The sequence below is a fragment of the Phasianus colchicus genome, chromosome 4 (genome assembly GCF_987193195.1).
Source record: "Phasianus colchicus chromosome 4, bPhaCol1.hap1.1, whole genome shotgun sequence".
NCBI lineage: Eukaryota > Metazoa > Chordata > Aves > Galliformes > Phasianidae > Phasianus > Phasianus colchicus.
In genome coordinates, this window is record NC_143439.1 from 65,329,602 (window position 1) to 65,354,453 (window position 24,852).

Sequence of the window (24,852 nt, forward strand, 5' to 3'; positions counted from 1 at the left end):
TTGGTCTGTAAAATCCTAACTGAGAGCACTTCAGTGGTTACTTCTGACCTGCAGTGTGTTGCCAAATGTAAGGCAGCATCTCTTGGAATTGAGGTGTTAAACAGTGTGGGTGATGAAATGTATATTGAAGAATCAGAGGGGCTGGAAAGGACCTCAGAAGATCAAGTCCCACCCCTTGCTAAAGCAGGTTCCCTATAATAGGTTGCACAGGTAGGTGTCCAGACCTAGAAATAGATCAAATGGCACTTCTCTGTCATAGTAAGATGTACATAATACTTCAGTTGCTCTTGGATTGAAAATTAGATTGAGTTTAATGTACCTTGTTTGTCAAAGTCTTTATTAAATAAGACTGTATTAAATAAATTGGATTAATTGAGAAGCTTCAAAGCAGCATTTCAAATAAACTTAATGGAAAATAATATGACTAATGATCTTGACTGCCCTAAGAACAGTGTTTCCAGCAGGACTGCAGAACTAGTGAGAGAAGACTGGGAAGCCTGGGACCTTCCTTTCCCTGCTCTCCATTTCTTGCTTGAGCAGGATCAAATAACACAGAACCAGTTTTTAAGTTTTGAACTTGGTGAACTGTTAAACAGAACCCAACTGAAGCAAATGCTTTTTGCACCTGCAGATGTCAGAAGCTTGTTTATCACTGAAGTTCTCTTTGGGTTCAGGTGCTGAGCCATTGACTTCCCTTGAACACAGTGGTTTGGTGTTTCAGAACTTCAGCAGGAAACATACTGTTGCTCTTTACAGACTATGGCGTGTTTAACCTTTGCTAGAGTGAACATGCCAGAATCTCAGATGTAATCTCAGAGGCTTATTTTGGAGTGTTTAGATAAAGCATGCTATTATTGGTATCGAAAGATTTCATTTGAAATCTTTCTCTTGGAGGGCTGAGAGTTTTCAAGTGAAGAGCTGAAAGGACAAACTTGCATTTCTTTTGCTGTTGACTTTATCTGATTAAAATCTTTGTTTTGTCCTTCAGCTTGGTTACCTGGTCTTGTCAGAACGCTGTCATCTGTAAGCATAATTGCCCAAGTGGGGAGGACACAGGTTTCTCATCTAAACATTCATGGTCCTGTGCTCTCTTGCACTATTTTTGTCTGTAGGTGTATGTGCTTGACCTCCTAGTCAAGCAATTTACCTGCCACCATTTGAAGACCCAGCCTTATGTCCTGATCAGTAAAGATTTAAAACAAAAGACTTTCTCTGTCCCAACTTTCACTTCTTGTCAGGCATTCTTGGAGCTGCACTGTACTAATTGCCCTGTACTAATTGCCACTCAGTCCATGATACGTGTGTGCTGGTTGGCACCTTGTGTCCACTTGCTTCCCATCCAGCAGCATGGTTTTGCATTCAGACTATGTACCCTATAGTGGGTGAGAGTAAATACGGCTTGGAGTCCTGGTGACTTCAACAATCCACTTTGGCAAGTGAATCTCTCCACAGGCCTTTCATGTAGAATTAGTGACTCATTCATTAAACTCTGATAGGGTTGTGGTAGTGCACGCTGAAAATGCTGAGATTTTCTTTTAAGCTGAAGATCCATTTTCAGCATTCAAAAGCAAGGAACACCAGTGTAATTTGGGGGAGTTTGTCTTAAACTGTTTTTTCCTGATTTAGCATAGTCATCTTCTCCTGTGGTGTAACTTCTGCTGCCACCTGAGATCTCCATTTAGTAATTGTTACAAAAACTTTTCCTAAATACCTGCTGGAGTTGTGTACCCACTTTACTTTGTGTCTTGAGTTCCTTAACAGAGCATTTTCTGATTTAAGCTGGTTGGTGTATAGTTGAAGGCTGAATGCTCAGGCAAGAAAAGCAGTTGCCTTGCTTCTGGAATGATTTAGTGAAGCAGGAGAACCTAAGCTGCATAGCTCAAAGGAATTAATTTATTGAAGTAGCTGAATAAGCCTGGTGAGAGGGATGCCCCTGATGACACATGGAGCAACATCTGAGTTAAACGTTGAAAGTCCACATGATAACAGTGTATGTACTGCTGTCCTCTTTATTTCTTTCCATTGCTATAGGGAACTTTTGTTACGGTCCTCTCATACTTTGAGTGTTGGTGGATTGTTTCTGTGAGTTCCTGTGTGGTAGAGCAGTATATGTGTCGTGTGGACCTGTTCAGCAATTTTTGACATTTGAAAACCTGTGGGGGTGTGCAGAACAGAAATTGGAAGCCACCAAACAGCAGTTTAGAAGAGTAAGGAGCACCAGTGACAACTTCAAGCTAGTATTTGGTTTTGGTATTTGTAATGCAATGTATGAGACCCCTCTTGTCATTAAAGGAAATTATGCTACTTCAGAGCTGTGTGGCCTGTAGACTTCCTGAATTCTAGTGGAAGAGGTAGCTGGATTGGTGTTAGGAAACTTGGTATTTGAATGCTGCCTCCTGAAGTCCTGGAGGTGTTGTGTCCTGCCTGAGAAGTTGAAGGATAGGAAATTGCAGATGGTCAGCCATGATTGACAGCAAGCTTAGGGCTGTGAAAGGGTACTTGTTTTGTCTGTTACATACGGTATCTTGTATCTGCTCAGTGCCCTTCTGTGCTCTTTCAAGATATATGATATAGCAGAAAGCTTGGACTGCTGCATGGAAGCCTGAAGAGGACTTCATTGCATAGTTCTACCTTTAACTTACTTTCTTTTCTGAAGTTTTGGTGTTTTATATAGAAATACCTATACAATGAAGTGCTAAAATAAGGGTATGCTCACTTGCTCATCTGATACAATTACAAAATGATCTTCTGGAGAGTTGCACTTTTTAGATAGAGATTGAAACTTTCCTAAATTGGGTGCAGCTCTGTGTGTCCTGAGGGAAACGCTGCTCTTAATATGGAGAATTAGGGCAGTAAGGCTGGGGGAGTGTACTTGGTGTTATTACAAGCACCACGATGCATGGATATTTACAGAACACTGCTAAGCTCTTGAGTTCTAAATTTAGCAGTGTCTTTAATTCACCAGCTGTACTATTTATTGAAAAAATATTTGATGTGCCATAGGTTCCTTGTTTCTAACATCCGTGCCTATATGCAGGCTGATGTTTGGGAGACTTCCCTGTGTGGGGATTATACAGCTCCTTAGGTCTCTGAAATGCCATAAAGTAGCACCTTAACATAAATGTTTTTCACCTGGCTTGAAGCCTATAGCTTGAACACTTCACACTTGGGATCATAAAAACAAGCTTCCTAGTTGGGCTTTTTGTTCTAAATGAGCCAGTCAGATGTCTGAAACTCTTCAGAATGAACCTGAAGGCAAATAGGAGGAGGTTTAATAGCTGTGTTTGGGGAGCGAGGTGTATGGGGGTATTTTATAATCCCTAACACCAAGCCCATAGGGTTTGGCAACACAACAGCACTGCTACTGGTTTCAGCCTTTCACAGGGGTAAGGGTGTGTGATGGTGACGGTGTTTACTGCACATATAAGTTAGGGGTCAGTGCTATGTATTTTTCAGGCCTGACTATTTTTAAATTCTTATTTTAAAATAAATTCTTATTTAAAAGTGCAATCACTAAGGGAAAGTAGGTGATGCTATTGCTTATCTTCAGTTTTTCCCCTGCCTTTTCTCTAATTGGAAGGAGGCAAATATCCCAGTAGTAGAGCCAGTTCAACTTTGTACATTTTACAGCCTTGAAGTAACATCTTGTGAGTCTTGTATAAAGTGAATCATTTGCTTTAGTTTTAGGTTGGTGGTACACATGTCTCCATAAGCAAATATTCCCTGTATAAATTACTCTGCAGTGAATGTGAATTTTGTATCTCTCTAGATATAAAAATGATAACAATCCATTGGTTTTTAAATAGAATATATTTTCTAAACTGTATGTGGAGAGGGAAATTATTTGTCTTCAATCTGATGCCATAGACTATAAGTAGAAGTAATACTCTCAAGTGACAATTGCCCATTAGATTTTGATCTGAACTATTTAAATGGGCCAGAGTACCTAGTCTGAGCTAGCACAGTCTTGAAATAATGGCTGTTAGCAAACTTTGTTTATGACTATAGCTAAAGCATGGAGTTTGTGTGTAAAAGCCTCAGTAGAACAGATGCGTTTCTCAACTCTGTACGAGAGCATTTCTGCACTTTCTTGCAGTCATGCTGAGGAGAATGAGGAAAAAATCAGGTTCCCATGTTGTGGGGAGGTGACTGGTCATAGACTAGTGCTGATATCTACTATGTTCAGAGTTAGCTATTTATATCCTTTGGCGAAATTAATGAAATCCTTGCCTGTGATTTAAATAGTGGTGGATTGTTTTAGGAAGGAACACTAATAACAAAAGTATCTTGATACAGGATGAGACACAAGACACAGATCATCTGCTCTCCTGTCTGACACAGATACTTCAGATGATGCAGGATCACTTGTCTGTGATGTGAATGTTAACTTTTCCTCAAGTCTGAAAGATGGTTTGAGACTTCATACTGATGCAAGCTGGCAATAATAAAAGCTTTAACCTTTGGCATTGGGTTGAGCTCTTCACTTTACATTTCTGTGGTGATACATTACCTATTTGGGTATGACCTGGAACAAGTCTCATGAGCTTTTTCCACCACTGCTTCCATTGTTTCAAGAAATGTATTTCATAACACCCCTTATTTTCACCCTTCCTTCTGCTTTTTGGAAGGAGATTTTCTTCCTGATTTTAAAAATGAACCCAAACCACCTGAGAGATTAAAGGTAGTATTTCTTACAACAGTTAATTCCATAAAAGATTAAAATCTTCCATTTCTCTAAATTCAGATTTTATGAAAACAGCTTTAGGTTTTTGCTCTGTATGTGTTTTTCATCCAAGCTGGGTGGATTCTGCATTTGAAGGAGAACCTCTATGCTGAAGTATCACCTTTAAGCTCTTTCCAGCACATCATCTGGCTGTGAATTTTGCAAACTGGAAACCGCCAACTTCAGCCAGGATATTCTTTTTAGTTTAATTCTGGTTCTTCTGCTTGCAGCTTCCATCTCACATGGGAGGCTTTGAACAAGGTCTGTTTTTTCAATCAGAAAAAGGAGTACTTCTTGTTCCCTTTGAGTTCAGAGGATTTGCCAAAACATGTTGCATTTTAAGGAATAGTCCAAAGCCTGTGTTTGATGGTTCAGTCTTTGCTCCTTTTTTGCACGAGCTTCTGCATCTGAAGTGTAGGGGTTAGAGTATATAGGAATGCATAGGATGCTGTCTTTGTTATCAATTTACATTTTGTCAGAGCTGTCTCAGTGACCAGATGGTGCTGGGATAGTGATGTTTTAGGGTCAAAACGTAGGGAAATTCAGGACTCCATTGACATTTCTCTGCATTTGAGGCATGTGGACCTTCTATTTGTTCTCTTCTTATTGCTGGAGGCGATAACAACCCAAATGTTTTTTTTTTTTCCCACTTAGAGTGGTGAGATATAGTCCTATTTGCACGGTAGGTGAGGTATGTTCTTCTGTGGGCTGTTTTGAGCTCTTTATATTGCTTACGCTTCCTGAATCAGTGGAATATCTGAGAAACTTGATTCTAGTGTCCATCAGTTAATATAAAAGATGCCTTCCAGCATTTTTCTTGTCTCTTTTTCTTGCAGTTTTCTGCTGGAGTTGTGGCAACCATAATCCAGGCTAGAACACCTCATAATGTTGAGGCTTTCTTCTAATAAAAACTGGCTTATGAAAGAATTGTATGGAGAAAGCTGAGAGAGTCTGTAGCTCAAGAAATACCTTTCCAGTCTTTAAAACTCTCTCAACTGCAGATGTTGGAGCTAGTTTCTCTGGCTTCATTTTAAGTTTCAGCATGTTGGGAGGGTTTTGTTGAGCCTTGCCTTTTGTGTTGCATCTCTTCAGGGAGAAGAACTACTGTTTAAAGATTGTTTGTTAGCTGTGAAACTGGTTATTAACCATACTTGCTAATCCAAACAGGGTTAAGAAACTTTGACAATCTAATACAGTGTATTTTTCTACATGCAGTGAACCTTAGAAAACAGTGCAACAAGTTAGTAGCTAAGTACAAGGAGAGGGCTCCCACAGTGTAACATGTGGGACTGTCTACTTCTGATACCTGTCTCCTGAAACGCTGGTGAATGGTTCTGTAGTGACAGAAAACTTCATAATTAAAGTTTCAACTTAGGCTTGATGTGGAATTTTGGAATGTTTCAAAATAACTGCTCTGCAGATTAGTGCTAAAAAGCACTGAAAGTTCAAATAATTTTCTTAAAATGCATGCTGTTGATAACCTTTCTGGGCCAAAAGTTGGTAATAATAGTCTTATGTTACAAGGAATGCTTAGCCTCCCTGTGAACTTCTTAGCAATGTGGTAAATAGTGTGTTTTATATGAAGAATGTTCTCTTTCCATTTGGAAGCTGGACTTTTGCATTGTGAGAAACTAGATGTTACGTAGTTTCTTTCAGATGTCAAAAAGTATTAGTTTAGAAGTTAAAAAAAAAAAACTAAAAATACACCCCTGGTCTTCTAGTTGTGCTTGAAGCAAGGCAAAGTTGGGATGGAATGGACAGCGCTTTGTTAAAACTTTATTGGTTTTGCATGGTGTTTCCATTTTGAAATGCTTCCTGGTTGCTGCGGGAAGTGCCAGGAGGCAAAAATCACAGCCTCTTTCATCTGAAGTCTAGTAGCAAAATCATCTAGATCTGGAGTTAGTACTGCTGGGGTGATTAGCTGCTTTGGCTTGCTGAAGCAGAGATAATATTTTAAAGGACCTACTTATCCGAATTGGAATTTTGACTCTAGCTAATCCTTTTCTTCTGCTGGGAGCTGGCTAAATATGTCTTTGTGGGATTGTTGGTAATAAGGGCTCCACGTAGTTAGCTGAGCAAAGAGTAGGAAATAGTATGAAGGAAGAAAGAGAACAACTTTGAATCTTCTCAGTGGGCAGTGTTAGTCCCATAGGTAGAACAGTGGAATTGAATCATCAGAAACACCTACATTAGTGTTATGGGCAAATAATCTAAAATCTTGTGACCTCTTCTTTATCCAAGATGGAACTTCAGGGACAGAGGAGAAATTGTTAGAAGTGTTTCAAACAAATGTAAATTTTCCCAGCAAGAGAGCTGTTGCTGGAACATTGTGTCCTGCAGGATGCAGAGCAGTAGGAGTGTGTTGGAAATGAATTTGGCTGCCTTACTCTCTAGGAGCCAAGAAGAGATTTTTGAATTGGCTTTATATTCTTCATCAAGACTTTTCATCACTTTGAAAGCAGGTTGTCAAATGAGATGAGCCTCTGGCATCCTCTGCCTGGGGAGGAGGATCCATATTTTTAGTAGTTTTCCTAAAAAAGACCCTAATGACATCACTGAGAAGATGCAGAATTTGTGACATGAGCACTTCTCTCTCCACCCTTAGTTTTGGCAGAGATGTTATAAGACATTACTACTTGTGGCTAAAATTTTTAAGAAATAAGAATTTTCATTAGTATTAATATACAAATACTGTAATAAAACCTCTTTCTTTAGTACTGTAGAACTACAAACCTATACTCAAATTTCAAGATATTTGTCGTACAACAGAAATTTAAATTTTGAAATGATGGCGAGGCTGATATCCATCACAGCGTGTTCTCCATCAGTGAGGAATGTTAGCTTTGGCTTGCTGTTGCCTTTGGAGTTCCTTGGAGGTTTTTTTTGTATTCCACTTATGTTATTCTTCTTCATTAGTCTGTCTTTCAGCAATGAAAATAGCTTCTTTACCCCCCACCTCCTAGTTTAAGGAGATCCTAGCAAGATTAAGCCTCTCCCAGCACAAAGGCTCTAACATCTTTTGTTATGTGTGTTTATCTTGGATGCCTCAGTTTTCTCACTTCGGCCTAATCAGGCTTCATAAAGGATGGTGTGCTAAGGGAAAGATGGCCATCATCTTTTAGGACCTCACCAAACTTGGATCTCCAAGAGCTATTGTTCCCTTCAGGTTTGCAGGTCTCAGCAGCTGGGCAAAGCAAGTTCAGACAGACTGTGGAGCCTTGGTGACAGCAGAGGTGTGTATCTTTGGGATGTGCTTGTGGCTTGCATAGGGGATGTGGTTACAGCAGTAGGCAGAACTTAGTGGCACGAAGAGCCCTACTGTGAGGCTGTTGAAATCATGCAAATGCAGCAGGATCCATCCTAACAAGGATGGCCGAAGGGTTCCTATGACTAAAAATCCAATTAGTTTGAAGCACCAAGAAGTAAGAGGGGCATTCAACTTGATGAGAGTGAAGGGTGATCGGAAAAGAAAGTCACTTGCCTTGAAACAACTCTAAAAGGAAGGTGTTAGGAAGAAGTACATAAAGAGATTAGCATTTATATGGGTACCTTAAGCACATACTGCAGCAGAGGATCTTGAAGCAAATGAAGACTACCAAAAAAAGTGAAAATACCATGAGGAGTTTTTGTAGCCTGTGGAACTTCCTTTTAGGTGGCATTGAGAGCCAAGATCTTGTAAGACTTGAAAATTCTGTAGTATGGACATATTGGTGAAGTCTTAAAATGACAACTGCATAGAGAAGCTGGAGCGATCCTTAGAAACCTTCCACTTTCTAATGGCCAGTGTGAACGAGGAAAGATGAGAGAAGTAATTCTTTGTAGAGCATGAGTAGCTCAGCTCATGGCAGCTGGGACTTCTGTCACTAAGTGAAGATGCTGAGGCTGCAGGGCTGATTTCAGCTGGCTGTGTGCTGCTGGATTCTAGTAGCATAGGAATACGGATTGGAAAAGAGGAGCTAGGCATGTTCAGAGCTTGTTTTGGAACAGGATGGGGTGGGGGATCTAATTCCTAATTACGGGAGAATCTGCTTGACAGATTGTCAGAGTGGATTACTTCTGGGTGAGGCTGAAAAAGGATGAGGGAATTCCCTTCCAAAGCATCCTTCTGGTCTGAACTAAAACTCATTCTTCATCCTTGGTTCTGAGAAATGGAATTTGCTGATGTGGGGAGCAGCAGAGCTTTTTTAATGTCTCATCTGAAAGAAGGAAATACTGCTGATAGCTGTATTGGCAACATGAGAAACACTCTCTTGGAATTTCCACTTTGCTTGTGGTACCAGATAGATTTGGGTTGCGTGTGATTAGAGACTGCTTAAATGGTTGTAAATCGAGTATTACTTTCAACATCAGGAAGGGTTTAAATGGATGATCATTGTATGGTTCAGTTTGATTCTGAACTGTGCCTCCCCATTATCCTCTCATGTAACTGAATGTATTGGTCCATTAACTAAAAATTAATGCCTTTCTATTTTCTTCTTTGCGCTATGCGCACTTAAAATTTTCCAGTGAAGCATTTGAAGATTAGAAGACTGAGCAAAATACAAATACGTTATATAGCTAACTGATTACAGATTAGAACCTTGTTCCTCCTCTTTTTTTCCATAACTTCATTGGATTTGCTTTCTTCTATTTCTGTGGGGGAAAAAAACTCAAAAGCCTTAAGCTTAGTAATTAAGCACCTGCTGAACTTTTCAGCTGTTTCTTAATAGTAGCCTCTTAGCTGCAGTAATCTTAATCCTCAAAATAATCTGAAAGTCTTTGTGCTGGTTACTAGGTCCTTTGTTTTCATAATATTTTTAGGCAGCATATGGATGACTTATGCCATCCAATCGGTTTTTATTTTAATTGTTCTGGTTTTCTAGATCTAGTTCCAACTTTACCAGGGCTAGGAGGAACACAGATGTCCCTTTGCATTACAATACACTTGAGCATGCTACTTCAAGTAATACTTAGTTCACGTTTGCCCTTAAACTTGCTCACTTTTCATGAATCACACTTTCCATGGCAGATGCTAACTTTGGAAAGGGTTTCTGTAACTTTTACCAGTGAGCATATGAACTTGAACACTATTGATATTTGACTTGGTGTGATTTCAGAGCAAGAGATGGGAAATATTTCAAATCTTTGGGAAGGTAGGGCACACTCAGTAAAATGTCTCCACGTATCCAGATACCTGGGTAGCATAATATATTGATGTAAGCATAACATAAAACTAGATAGGAGGATGGGGATGAAGGGATGGTCAGAAGTTAGGATTTTCAGCACCTCTCAGCCTAATCAGAAGACTGGCAAAATAGGTGTCTGTGAAGGTGACACAGTGCATGGCCAGCGTATGAAATCGTGTTTGAGCTAACAAATAGATAACAGGTTTCAAAGGTAATTGCGCAAGGCAATTAATAACTTAAAGTTTTAAGTGGGTTCAACTTGGATCATGAACTCAAGTGACTTTTCTCTTGCTACTAATAGTTGCTTAAACAGCTGATAAGGAACACTGGGGAAAGGACAGAGTATTTTACGCAGACAAATTTTCGGTGGTTTTTCTGCCACTTGTTTCTACCATGAGTTTTAAAATCTAGCAAATGAAAACAAAATTCTGAATTAAAACTTAGCTGTATTCTTTCCTCAAGCCTTTCTTTTTTTTTTTTTTTTTTTGCTTTGTTAGAATTTGGTAGTACTTGTGTATTGATTTATTCTTAATTCTGTGAAGGGTAACTACAGTCATGGAATATATACTCAGCAATTCTCAGTTATAAAAGCAAGAGTTTGGTTAGTGCATGCAGTAGTGGATCATCAGCAGTTTAGTAAGGATGTTTTGGTTAAGCCAGTAAGGCAGAGTTACTGAAAGAAGTTCCTTGGAAGTATGGAGAAGCTGTGATTGCTATTGATGCAAACTTGCTTTTGAAAACTGGAAGCTTTGAGAACCATGTTGAGCCTAAATGACTTTTGTGATAGAAGAAAGAAAATAATTACATTTTTCTCTGCAAACTGTTGAAGAATTAGGTGAAATTGAGGAAAAAGAAAGTGACTTGCTGTGGTATAAGCAACAAGCCAATATAGAGTGTTGGAAAGACAGTGAGGAACGAACTGTAGCAGTTAAAGGTTACTGATGCTAAGGGAAGAAAGCTAGAGATCTTATGATTCTACATTTAGGAAAGGAGGCAGAGATCAAATCTCCTCTTGATCCAAATGGTTGCTCACAGAATATAAACATCTAAGCTTTTGTCAGTGATGTTTTTACATGTATGGTTATCTCCTGCTTACCAGGTTAAGATCTGATGTTTGCTGACAGACAGCGATTACATAGCCTTCAAAAAAAAAAAAAAAACAAAAACCACAGGAATGCATTAAAAGTAGCAGAGGGTTTGGAAAGTTGTTGGAACACTCGAGCTACCCACTGTTCTGCTCTTCTTTTAAGAAGGGTTTAGTGATGAAACAAAATGGTGTAACTTGCTGAACATACAGCAGTATGGCACGTAGCTGCACATTTCATAGGCTGTTGTAGTACACCTGGCTACATTTTCAGTGTAGTAGTTTTAAATGCAGGATGTGCTCATGTCTTCCTGGTCCAAACAAGTCATGTTATGACAATACTAATTATGATGTATGCAGTAATGTTTCTGATTTTTTCCTTTTTCTGTCTCAGTTTTACAGAAAAGCAGACATGAAACACTGACAGCATTTGGAAATAAACTTTCGCAATAAGATGGAAGCCTAAATCTCAAGACTTTAAACCAAAACAGAAATGGCTTGTGATTGCTGAAACAGGACACCTAAGAGCCTCCAACACTTCTGTGTGAGCAGTAGAAAAGGAACAACTACAATGGTAACACTAATAACAGAAAAGCTGCAGAACCAGAGCTTGGATGATCTGACGTGTAAAACATACAATATTAATCTGGTAAGGATATATCAATATTGTGTAAATATGAAATACATTGCAGTCAAAGGCAACTCAAAACTACGTTCAAGAGTGTAGATCAGCCGGACTACCTTGTCATGTAGATTGAAGTTCTAAGGGGGAAAGCAATGTGAATTTTGTGTGGTTGATTTAAGGAGATAGAAGGTTAAAAGATAATCACAATAAGAAACTGTTTTCACTTAAATAGTTGAAAGCATATGTACTAATAACAGAAGAAGAATTATCAAGGCTTCTTAATATTCTTTTTTCCTTCAACGAAACCTCAGATACTGGTATCTGAAACTTTCTTTGCTTTGTATGTGCTAGATATCTGACAATGCTGTTACTGATATTTATAACTAAACCACTTGTTGGTAGCTGTCAGCATGAGGAAAAGAAGATAACCATCTACTGAACACAGGTGAACTGAGAGTAAGATTCCTGACCATTGGCTTGTTGATCTATATCAGTAGATCCTTGCTTTATCAGGTGATTAGTGTGCTTGGAAAAGCTCTGTAATATTTAGTGTTTATTTCTGTATATTGCCTGTGGGCAATTCAGGTGTGATATTCAGACTAAGGAATCAATTATCTTCACATCTGATTTGTGAAATTAGATTAACTTTATTCCAGAGAGAGTTTTAGAAAAGGTGTCCCGTGTTAGTCTCCTCTTGATCTTGAGTGCCCACCTGATACCATACTGTGCTTAAAATGCAAAGCAGTATAGCACTGCAGCAGCTTTGTTTCACTGACTTTAATTGCAATTCTACAGGTGAAACTCTAGGGCACTAATGGAACAGGGGTGGGAGAGGAAACTAATGACTAAATGTCAAAGTACTGTTAAACTCTGCTTCTGTTATTTAATTATTAAGTAATGCAAACACTGAACCTGAGGCATGTTCAGTTACTTTTAGCAGTAAGACTTCTTCCTGTGTTGTAATCTGTACTTCAGTAACAGAACAGCTTCCTTATATACTTCACAAGTACAAGTCTGGTCAGTCACAGACAGTGGAGCTTGTGCATAAATACCTTAATTCTTGCATGTGAAGTGCTTTACTCCTCTGCATTGCAAAGAAATCACATGCAACCTGATAAAAAAGATATCTAGTAGTATGCACTATTCTTAATATTTGTTTTTAAAACTTGAACAGCTCCCTTTAGAGGTCTTCTAATAATTTGCATGGTTTTGAATCCCTACCTGAAATATGTGTAGTTCTTGAAAGGCATATGTAAAATGTGGGAAACAAGATATCTCAAAATAGAAATACTTAGCTTGCATTTATTTCAGCTAGCATGTTGAAGCACTTGGGATAGGCATTTTATAGGGGAATCTGCTTTCATCATGAAGTGGCAATCTTGTGTCACTTCTAGTTAAACTGTAGGCCTAGATGTGGGTGAATGATGACCTGTAGTTAGTGCTGCTAAAATGTAGTGAGCAGCTTGTAATTCATAGTTTGAGCCACTTAAATTTGCAGAACTTTAGGAATTGAGACCTCCTTTTACTGGTGGTCACTGTAGCTTTTGGACCAGGGACTTGTTAGAGCAGAGGAGGATGTACTACTATTTTTACACTGCGTGGACTTTATGCAAGAATACTTTCACAATGTGATTCCACCACTCTCCTGTTGCTTATCTGTCTTTAAAGTAAAACAAGAAGAGAAATTACTGGTGTGAACATAAAAATGACAAATGATGTCCTCTCAGTGCATAGATCTCCTTCCTTCCTCCCCCTTTTGAACCATCAAGTAATTGGTTACGTAAATGCTCTAGTCCTTGAAGGAAGATGGGTTCTGAGGTCAGGGGTAGGTTCTGTCTATGGACAGCGACAGCTTGAAGTGTGGAAATGATGGGGTGATGTGTAGAAATGAAGATAAGCAAGTGGGAAGAAAGCTACACCACTAGCTTGCTTCCTCCCTTAAAAGGATTCATAGAATCAGTGATGGCTTCCTGAATAAAATTTGAATCTACTAATGATCAGAGTACACTTCACTTTCAAGGGTTATAAAATTTTAGTAAGGGAGAAGACTGATTCAACTCCCCCCACCATAACTAAACTGTAGCATATTTTGTAGACTTTTTGGCAAGAAGTTCATCTTAATGTTCTGTTTTCAAACTGCTGTTGTTAATAGTAGAAACAGTTCTTAAATAGTCTTGTCTGCACTTTACTTCAGATGTGCTGCCACAAGTTTGTGGGACCATGCAGTGAATCATCTCATGAGCTGACAGGATCACAACTAACCTCTCTTGCCTGGATTAACGTTGTCTTATCAGTTTCATGATCCTGCATCTGCATAACTGCATGTCTTGGCATAAGTAGATAAACCAACATTTCCTCTTTTCCCTAGATATTTTATGCTGACTTGAGATGACTCTGAAGCTAAGTCTAGACTTGAACTTTGGGAGCTTGCTAGGATTTCTTCAAGCACATAGCTTCTGTTGGTCTCAAAGACCTGTAAATACCCCCAGAAGACTTCAGGCTTTTTTAATCGTGAACGTAGGAGTGGAGAAGCTGTTCCGGAAGCTTGTCCTGTTTAAGTTTTCCTAAGCAAAGTAATGTTTGCTGGCCTCTGAGTTGGATTACAATTTTATAAAAGTACAAGTTTGAGTTGGTCAGAGTGGTCAACAGGAAAATATTTTTGATAAAATACCTGCTTGATTGTTGAGCCCATGTAGCAGTGTGAAATATGCTTTTTTAAAAAGGTCTCTTCCTTTATTCAAGCTTTTCAATTACTTTTTTTTCCCTATAGATATTCTCTTAAGAGTCATTTTCTTACAGTTTTGCTTTTTCTTTTGTTTCTGGAGGAATTACGTGGATATTTTTTGAGCAGTTTCTAGATTTTGCAGGTAGTTGATGAGAAGCTGTTATAGTTTGAGCAGTTAGAACTCAGTGAGTTTATTGTATTTTTTTCTCTGCAATATGAAGAAAATATATGAAAATAATTCTGTAGATTCTAATATCAAGAAAGAGCCATTAAGACTACTTTGACTTGGGTGGAAGTGAGGAGTGCGTTTTGGAGGAAGGGGGTTGTTTCATTTGAACATGTTCTTATTCACCCTCATCAGAGTGACTTCTCAGGCTCTGGCATGGCTCTCTTCCTGTATATTTTTGTGGGAAGAAAAAGGTACTGTTACAGATGAATTTTCATTGAGTTAAGACTTTGTAAGAGAAGAATTCTCTTCTAGTTGTACAAAATACTTTACTAGCTCGTGCAGAGAATAAGAACTTGCCTTTCCTAAGTATCTACTTGTCTGAAGAACAAAACTACATGTATTCAGCCAGCAGGGAAAAAAGAAAGTCATACAGATCATAAGTTAGGGCTATAAAAGAAAAAGGAATGGCTCTTTGAAAGCCGTTTACAGAATCACAGAATGGCCCTGGTTGGAAAGGACCTCAAGGATCATGAATTTCCAGCCCCCCTGCCACATGCAGGGCCACCAACCTCCCCATTTAATACTAGACCAGGCTGCCCAGGGCCCCATCCAATCTGGCCTTTGAGCACCTCCAGGGACGGAGCATCCAAAACCTCTCTGGGCAGCCTGTTCCAGCACCTCACCACTTTCATAGTAAAGAACTTAACATTTACCTTATGGCTACCATTCTGTATGAAGATAACATATATAGGATATAATACACGTCTTCATTTGTGAAACCTGTACAATGACAAATTATATTTCTTTGCTTTTGTCTAAGTGTGTTGTAGTATATCATCTATAGCTTCTCTTACTGCTCTGTTAACCAACATAGTAATTTTCCAAGCCACATTTGATCAATCTGTGCTCAATTATAATTGTCACACGGTCTTGTGCTGTGCCTGCCTTTGTGGGAGTTGAAAGAAAGAGGATTGTTTTTCCTTCTGTAGAAGCAGAAAGGGATTTCTGATTAGGGTGTTAGGTTATCCCAAACTTTTATCTCAGGTGACCATGGTAGCTCAAAGTAGAACAGTAGAATAGTTTGGCTGTCTCAGCAGCAAGGTGTTCTGAGGTCTCCCTGACCACTATTCTTTTGATGCAACCCAAGACAGAGTTGGCTTTATGAACTTCAGGGGCACATTGCTGTCTCATGTCCGGCTTTCCATCCCCTAGTACCCCCCAAAACCTTTTTGGCAGAACTGTGGTCGAGCCTTACGTTCTTCCCGCTTAGTGGGGGTTGTGGCGATCCAGGTGCAAGACAACTGGGCCTGCTGCTCAAGCTAAGTCTCTCTGAATAGCATCTCATCCCTTGAGCATGTCAATTGCATGACACAGCTTGGTGTCATCTGCAAACTTGCTGAGGGTGTGCTTGATTCCACTGTTGATGTCACTAATGAAGATGTTAAAGAGCACCAGAGTCAGTAGTGACTCCTGAGGGACGCTACTTATCACTGGTCTTCATCCTGACATTCAGCCATTGACCACCCCTCACTGGGTATGATCTCACAACAAGCTCTTTGTCCATCAAACAATGGGGAACTGTGTCAAAGGCTGTACTGAAGTCCAAATAGATGATATCAATGGCTCTTCTCTTCTCTTATGCAGTTACACCAGCATAAAACTACAAGGTTGGTCATGCAGGATCTGCCCTCAGTGAAGCTGTGCTAGTAATCTCATAACATTCCCATTTCTTCCATATGCCTTAGCATATCTGCCAGGAAGATCTGCTTCATGTTCTTCCCTGGCACTGTGGTGAGGCTAGCTTGGTCAGTTGTTCCTTGGGTCACGCTTTCTACCCTTCTTAAAAATGGGTGCTATATTGCCTTTTTCCTGTCACCAGGGACTTGAGCTTTCTCCCATGACTTTTCAAATATTGTTGAGAATGTCTTGGCTTTGGATGAAAAGCCACTGGTAGAAAGACTTGAGGGCCAAGTCTAAAATGTGACTTGATCACTTCATGTGCTGATAACAGATGAAACACTTTTTCATGCTGTTTTCTAGCTAGTCATAATTAGAAGGTGTTTGGTAGAAATGAAAGTCTGATTTGGGGACTTATTCAAACTATGGACGTCACACTTACATGGTGGTAGTTAAATTAGGACTCGAATAGTATACTCTGGCTTTCCTGTGGTTTGGGAGGAGAGCCAACTAATTGGAGGAGTTCCAAATGTACTTGAATTGGAGAAAATGCATTGACAAGTTAATTTTAAGATTGTGAGGATTAAGAAATATGCTTTTCAGGATAAAATACATGTTTTCTTGTTGTTTTTCTTTAGGCATTCGTTCAAAAAGCAATAGTTGGAAGATGGACATGCTTGAGCTCTGGAGTCTATCAGGAAAAAGACCTGATTAAATAACTTGACCTTGTTTAAAGAAAGTGTCCTTCACACAGAACTTAGCAGACTTCCCCATTGCTTTGTAAACTCTGCTTATCTTTTTTCCAGTTAAATCATAAAAAAATATAAAAAGACTCTTTGTTCAGGAAGCTTCAAGTAGTTCTTCCTATGAAAGGGCTGACTGGAAGAAAGCAGTGTATGTAGGCAGTACAGGAGAGCTGATAAACTGGTTCAGGGCTTTGTTACAGTAAACCTAGTGGGACATCTGCCATGATCTCTATAGATAAAAAAGATCCTAACTGCAATAAACAATTTATAGCTTTACAGGTTCTGCTCAAGTTTGAACTTACAGACATCATTATAATACACTAACAGGTAAATCTTCCACATACTTTTAGTTTCAGTTACAGAAATCCCAAGTACGTGTAAGAGAGGTTCTTCACCCCCTTATTTCACTGCATCAAGCTTTTATTGAAAATGATGCACTTTTTCCTTTCTCTTGCATTCAGTATCAGATGTCACACTTAATGGGGCTCCTTGGTTTCAATCTCCAAAGAATTGACACTTTTTGTGATTTTTACAGGATTCTGTATAAGTGATCACTTCAGAGAACAAATTGTAGCTGTAATGTGCTTATCTCACAGAACTGAGCACTGACTTCCCTAGAAGCTGCTCAGAAATAGCTCTAAGGATGGAACTGTTGGCTGTTAAGAACACTGCAGCCATTCCCTGTAGTGCAGATGATCTATGCACGTGCAGCCAGTTTTTTCAAGTCCCTTTCAAAAATGCTTTTTTCAACTGTCGAAGATGCAGTAGAGTGGCTTCTATTTTATGGACAAGGCTTCCTAAGGTGGTTTGACTATAGAAAATGAAACAGACATTTGTGCAGAGCACCCTGTGAAAGATGCGTTTGGTCAAATGTTTGCAAAAACTAAATAGCAACCTAGTGATGCTCACATGGGATTGTCCTTGAGGTTCTGATCCTTCTACGTATCCAAGATCTTAGTCTGTGTGTACAGTCTCTTAAACAACCCTAATAATTAAATCATTGTCCTTTTCCATGTGACTTGAGATGAATTAGTTTTAAGACTTCAATGCGGCACTTGATTCCAATATATATTTTCCTTAATTATAAATGGATAGTTAATAGATTGATGCTGTTATTGATTTGGGGAAAACTAGAGGAAGGAGTTTGGGTGACCTTATGTTTAAGTTTTTTGTCCTTCAGAGATGGATAAAACACAGCCATTGCTGTTATCTCAATATATTCTTGTGTTCTGTATGTTATCTTAGTAGTTGTTTAGTAAATTATTGATACTAGCTTTATTAGTGTGTTTGACATAACTGACAACTGCAATTACAAAAGGCAAGCTAGTGAGAGTGGTAGCCCTTGCTCTCAAGTTTGGCTTAAATCTTCTGAGAAGGACTCATCAGTTGCAAACTGGATGGAGCTTCGAACTTCTGCTGCTTAAAGTATTTTCCTTTAAGTAGGAAGCTATAAATGCATCTGTAAATGCAAGGAAAAAGGTGATGCAAATGGCTTCTCTCATATGCTGACCTTGATATGAAATAAAGTTAATAATCTGACTGTGGTCTGTCCTTTCCAGCAGTTCATCCATTCCCTTACTCCAAAACAAAGTCACCAAGGGAATACTGCCAGAGCTTAGTATTTGTCACATTAGGAATTCAAAGATTGAAGTACATAAGCAATATTCAGTTGTGTTGCTATAAAGCAAGAAACAAAAGCTTTGTAGACCAATGATTGTTTAAAAAATTGTCTGGTAAGGACGTCTGTGTACAGTACAGATGTCTTTGTACCCTAAAACAAGTTTAAAAGAGCAACATTATATATAGTAATCTTTCTCTCCATCCTGAGATGCTGATGTAGAGGAATAAAGTATGGTCCTTGGGATCTGCTGGGCCTGAAGCCATTTTATTTACAAGTACTTTCTTTGCAGCTTGCTGTTCAGCATCCTGTATGCCTGAGAAACGTGTACTCTAACAATGCCGTGTAGTGATTTTTCTTCCTAGGTGAAATTCACTAAACACATGTAAACTGCCCTACACAAAGATAGGCCTGTATTACTGCACAAGTGCTACTGACAAAGCTTAATCTTAAATTCTGAAGGCCTTTACACACAAACTTTAAGAAGGGGTTTTATGTTGTTTCAGACTGATAAACTATTGCCAATAAACTGTATGAATTCAAAAACTATGCTACAGATGAGTTTTGGACAGGATATACTTCTTAATGACTCTTAACTTTCAGAAACAAGGAAACATTTTGCTGTGCTGGTATTTAAGAACATGTAAAATGAGAGTAAAGCCTGTCTTGGATATGAAGTTCCGAGTGGAGACCTTTAAGATTTGTATGCTTAATTTATCTAAAGCTATTCCTCATTCATTTAAGGTGAAGTATTCTGCTATTTAGCATTAAGACTGAGCATGGAAATGTAGTTGTCAGATTGTAAATCTGACCACTGAAATGAGAATTGAATCAAAGCTTTTTCATTGAGGGAATGATCGTTCTTAATTCTGCAGTTTACTCACACGGCTAATGTTGCAACAGTTTGACACTTAACAGTGTATCAGAAAATATTGCCAATAGATAAACTTCAGAGTTTTCATTCAGAAAGATCTGCTGTTCAGGAATTTCTTCAAGATACCCAGAAAAACCCATTCCTTTTAAGGAGGTTGTTAGGGGCGCATAAAGGGAAACTGAAAACTGCATGTGTTTTCCTTGGGGTGTATGCTGGTTCTTTCACACAGTTAAAACTGTTTTTCTGATTGATTTCAGTACTCATCTGAGAAGTTGAACAAAAGTGGCAGCTTGTTCTCTTTCGAAATCAACGGTAAGTTCTTCAGAAGCCTTAGCTGTGTTTTACTGAGGTAATTGGTATAGCAAGCAGCCTTTCTTTTGTAAATAAGGTGAGGGGGATGGAGCATGCAGTTGCAGAGCCTGCTGGTTTAAGCTGGTCTATGAACAATACTGGGAATAGCTGGTTGTTAGTTTTGTACGTGTGATCTGCTTTGCATAGTAAAAGCCCTGGTAACACTTTTTATGTTATCTGCTACGGTGTACAGAAGCTCAGCAATGCTGGTTTTCATACTGCACATCTCCTCTACTGGAGGAAATCTCTAACCTCTTTACACACCTTCTTGCAGGCTTTGCCACACAGAATATGCAGTGCGATGCAAACCATAAACTCGTGTCCAGTGCTTTGAGTGCATTAGTTCCCCTTCCCTAATCAATATTCCCTTGATCCTGTTAAGAGTAAACTTTATCACCAAAAATCAAAACAGTGCTAACTGATACACGGAAACATCATGCTGCTTTATTAAGGGATGGATTTGAAACGCTGTATGTTCTGCTGTTTTAAAGCATGGGCAATTCTTACTTCCTCAGTGTGATTCCCTTTAAAGCGTGGTGCATGGTTTGTATGAGGTTCCAAAGGGAAATAATAGTTTATCTCAAAATAATATTTTTTGATAGCATGTGAATGATTTAAGCACATCTGCAACTCCTGCCTTTTCTTCACAGCAAACTTTAAATCATCTTCTATCCTAGAAGTAGGCTTCCTAAGGATTTTTTTTAAAATCAATCCAGTCCAAGCTAAAAATTTGTCCTACAATAGATGCAAGGAGTTTCAAACAGTATCTGGATCCCATTGTGCTGGCTATTTTACTTGCATTGAATTATGGATGGTCTCTGCCTTCAAGAGCTTACGTGCTTAAGGCAAAGCACAGTATGTGGTTGTACCCATTTGAAAGAATGGAGGAGGAAGGACAGAGGAATTCTAATAAAACATGTTGTTTGAATAGGCCAGCTGTCTGCACAGTTAAATGATTTTGAGACAATAGGGTGTTCTTTAAATAAGATCCAAATAAGCAGGATAATCCATGACATAGTTTGGGCAAGGAACACGTACAAGTATTTGGATTTGTAATTTTTAAAGCTACTCTGCAAAACTTTCATCTATTGATTCTAAAACTGTAAGAAAACACAGGTATTTAATATTTAGGCTATATTCTAGACACTTAAAAGAGGTCTAGATGAAAAAAAAAACAAAACCTTTATTTTAAATAATTCTTTAAGTCTGGGATAAGTGAAGCTTCCTTGGCTAATTGGTTTAAATTAGCAAATTTTCTAACCAAGCATGAAGCACTGCTAACTGGCCAACAGTTTTACTGCTTTTCAATTTGCAAATCCAAAGTCTGCTGTAGTTCTTCTTACACTTCATTGTATAATGTGGAGGAACAGCTGTAAAATGTGCAGAATGTTCTCAAAGAAATGCTTTACAAAAGAGTGAGAGGCTTCACTGGCAGACTTCTTTTAACCCAGCATTGCCACTTCAGATGAGAAGTTGTGCACTACACGTTATGTCTGTATTCACAGTAAAACTTGCAGGAGGTTCTGAAGGCATCCTCACTATTTTAATGCATTGAATTTAGATTTTTTTTTCTCTGATACTTTGAATATGAGCAAAAAAAAAAACCACTGTGCAGTCTAAAATAGCTTTATACTGTTTCCAATTTAAATTAAAGCTATTCACAGCATGGAATGCGAGCACTCATCTCTTTGAAACTTTCTTATAGTAAGGTGTTCTTAATGGAGAAGTATTACAGCCAAATGAGAGACAGCTGTCTATGAACAGATTATCCTTCTCTTTTAAATAAAAATAACATAGAAATCCTGGTAGGGTTTCACAAGGGTTGTTAATCCACTTCTATACTTTTGGTTCACTGCTGCAGGTTTTAGTTTCTGTTGTATGGTGTGCACTAGAAAAGCAGATAATGAATCTGTTACTGTTGCTCATGGAGAAGAAATAGAGCTCTTATCCTTTAATACACAGCAAAAAGGCTTAACTAGGTACTCGCATGTTTACTGGAGTGCCTGGAGTGGTCCCTGAAATACTTGGTCTTCATGGTTTTGGAGCTATCTACCTTGTAATTACACTTCTAAATGTTGATTAGGAGCTGGGTATTTGTGGCTCTCTTCTAAGCCTGAGTTGAGTAATGGCTTTACATTAAACCAGACATAAAGCAAGTAACCTTTTCCTTCCCATCTATCACCTCTATCTTTTTTTTTCTAGAAGACAGTCCTTGGAAAGCTCTAAATGGGGGTTGTCCCATCCAGACTGATGCCAGGAATTCTGCCTACCCTTTCCCAGTGTGCCCCTTCAGCACCGGCCCTGCCACCAATGGCGCTTTGCAGTGGCAGCAGGAACCCTCCAGCACATCCATGGTGTCAGGATGGATCAGTGAGTTAAACCTCAACGAAAACTCGGGTCAGCCCTTGGCACCACCCACAAAACGCCACTGCAGGTCCCTCTCGGAGCCAGATGAGCTGGCTCGCTGTCGCTCACCCTGGAAACCTGGCAATTCAAAGGTTTGGACTCCCGTGTCAAAGAGACGATGCAACAGCGGTGGCAGCGCGACCTTGCAACGCTGCAACAGTCATGGAAGTGCGACCTTGCAGAGAAGCACAAGCATCAGCCTGCCACAAAACATACTGTCCCTCAATAACGTCTTCACCGTCACCAGCTTCAACACATCACCAGTACCCAGACCTTCCTCTGCCAGCAGCGGGTTTGTGGACAGCAGCGAGGGAAGCACGAGTTCCAGTACCCGCTGGAATTCCGGAGGGCCCTGTGACTTTAACCCAAGGCGTCGCCTCTCCCTCTCCCAGGAGCACATCACTGAGACCGGGAATCTTTTGCCTTCAGCCAACAGCACTCCCACCTCCACACCCGAGCTCAGCCGACGTCAGGGCTTGTTGAGGTGCCGCTCTCAGCCTTGTGTTCTGAATGAAAAGAAAAGCCGGCTAAAGCGCAGAAGGGAGGAGGATGTACGATGGAACAGGCCGTCTTTAGACTTTTTTAAAATGACACGGGTGAGATTTTACTTTCCTCAGTTAGTGTGTGTGAAGGGGACAATTGCAGATAGGTTTATTTCTTGATGAATCAAACTAATTTGTAGTTGTCTTTAATACTGATCTGTACTAACTTCCCCAGTTCAGTGGAGTTCTTATTATGGGGAAAAATACTAGTAAAACATTGAACTACGTGCTATGGAATACTCACTGAGCTAGCAGGTTTGCTTCCACTTCACTTAGCTGAAAGTCTTTATTGACTTTATTGGTCCTTCTACCCATGTGAGACAGTTTACTTAATAGCTTAGAGGCTGTTCTCTTTTAGAAATATGACTTGATAAAGCTGTAGGGTAGGTAGTCAGGTGGCCAACCACACTTACTCATTTGTAAGTTTGGTAATGATCTGTGTTCTAGGTACGACTAGACAATGTTCCAGGTGTTGTTTAAGATGCTCTTTTCTTATTTAAAGAAACAAATAAGACCCAATTAGCTGTGTTTAATCACTGCTGAGATTGGGTTGCTATATTCTGGAAGTACTAGTGGATTTACTTTTCAATTGCGTGTGTGGTCTAAAACAGATTTCTTCACTTAAACTGAGTATAAAATTTAGAAGTTGCCCTTCTCAGGGCTAGATTAGTTGCTTGCATTCTTCAAGCTCTCGAGATCCTTTCATTTGTCCATATGTTATACTTAAGAAAGAATCACCTGGGAAGGATCTGACAGAGCTCATGTCTGTAGGAAGGGCTTTTTAAATATTTAGATTTGCTACTGAATTGAAGAGTGTATATAAGAGCAATGTTCAGACATTCCTGATCGCTTTTTACTTTGTCTTATTTTGAAAGCTGCCTTCATCTTAAGCTTGAGTAGTTTAAGCAGTTTCATTCTACAGTGTCATGGTTTGCTGGAGTAATTTTTTACTCTTTCAGTATAGTCTTTCCACGCTGCGTCTTAAATGAAGGGAAGAAAGTGTAGTTGGGAAGTGTATAATCTTTTAAATGAGCTGAACTTCAATGAAGACATCTGTTTTAAAACTAGGAAAGGGCTGAAAATGCTTGAAGTAAAATTTAAATCAAGTTTTCAATCAATGATATGTTCTAGAATGGTGGTTTATTAACCTGTTACATTGATAAAAGTGTAACATTTCTTCATAACCTGTGTTCTCCTTGTGCCCCAAGTCCTAGCAAATGTAGATACTTTGGAGCTTACATTGTGGTCCTAAGCATTTATCTCTAAGCTTAAAAAAAAAAAAAAACAAAAAAAAAACAGAAGGCTCTGAGGTGACCTAATAGCAGCCTTTCAGTATCTAAAGAGGAGCTACAGGAAAGAAGGGGACAGGCTTTTTATCAGGGTCTGTGGTAATAGGACGAGGGGAAATGGTTTCAAGCTTAAAAGGGGGTAGATTTAGGTTGGATACAGGGAAAATGTCTTTTACATTGAGGGTGGTGAGACACTGGCACAGGTTGCCCAGAGATGTGGTGAATGTTCTGTCCTTGTAGACTTTTGTGGTGAAGCTGTCTGAGGCCCTGGGCAAGCTGATCTTGCTGTGCATGTTCCTGTTCACTGCAGAGGAGTTGGACTACATGGCCTTTAAGGCCCCTTCCAACTCTAAGGATTATGTGATTCTACGAAAAATCCTTAAATTCGTAAATCAAAAATTTTCAAACATTTCTTCAAAAACAGATCAGTGAATATTTTTCCCTTGCTATAATAGAGTTGATGTTGCAGGGAAAAGACTCCTGCTTAATGTAGCAGTGCTATTCTGAAGTCACATCTGGTGAAGAGCGGAGTTTTGGTCCACAGCTGTTTCACCCAGTGTACTTTGAGTTTTGAGAGGTTGGCATTGAAACATCTGCCAAATTTGCTAAGGTTTCTGACCTTTCAGTTTTCTCAAATAGTATTTATCAGAACGAAAGGATTTATTTGCTTTAGCTGGCAAAGAGACTGTTAATGATGCTTCAGTCCCTACTGACTTGCAAAACATAAGTGATAGAAAATTAGTCTAAATACAGTTCATAGATTATTGATGTGTGTTTGTTCACACATCATAAGTTTTAGACTTGTTTGTGCTTTTCTTTCTACTATTGCCTCTTTCACATTCAGTTCTGTGCTTTTAA

At 39.2% G+C, this 24,852-nt stretch overlaps 1 protein-coding gene across 10 annotated transcripts in view; it reads left to right on the plus strand.

The window, feature by feature from the left end:
• Positions 1-24,852, plus strand: part of FAM53A (family with sequence similarity 53 member A) — a 91,473-nt gene that overhangs the window by 33,960 nt on the left and 32,661 nt on the right. For 8 of the 10 annotated variants that reach the window (XM_090139778.1, XM_090139777.1, XM_031588263.2 and 5 more), the window contains 3 exons: positions 11,367-11,621; positions 19,664-19,718; positions 21,960-22,759. In XM_090139778.1, coding sequence (XP_089995904.1) covers positions 11,544-11,621; positions 19,664-19,718; positions 21,960-22,759 — 933 coding nt within the window. In that variant the 5' untranslated portion in view covers positions 11,367-11,543. Of the gene's footprint in view, positions 1-7,936; positions 7,957-11,366; positions 11,622-19,663; positions 19,719-21,959; positions 22,760-24,852 lie in introns of those variants that run through there. The other 2 variants (XM_090139779.1, XM_090139783.1) reach the window with 2 other exon arrangements.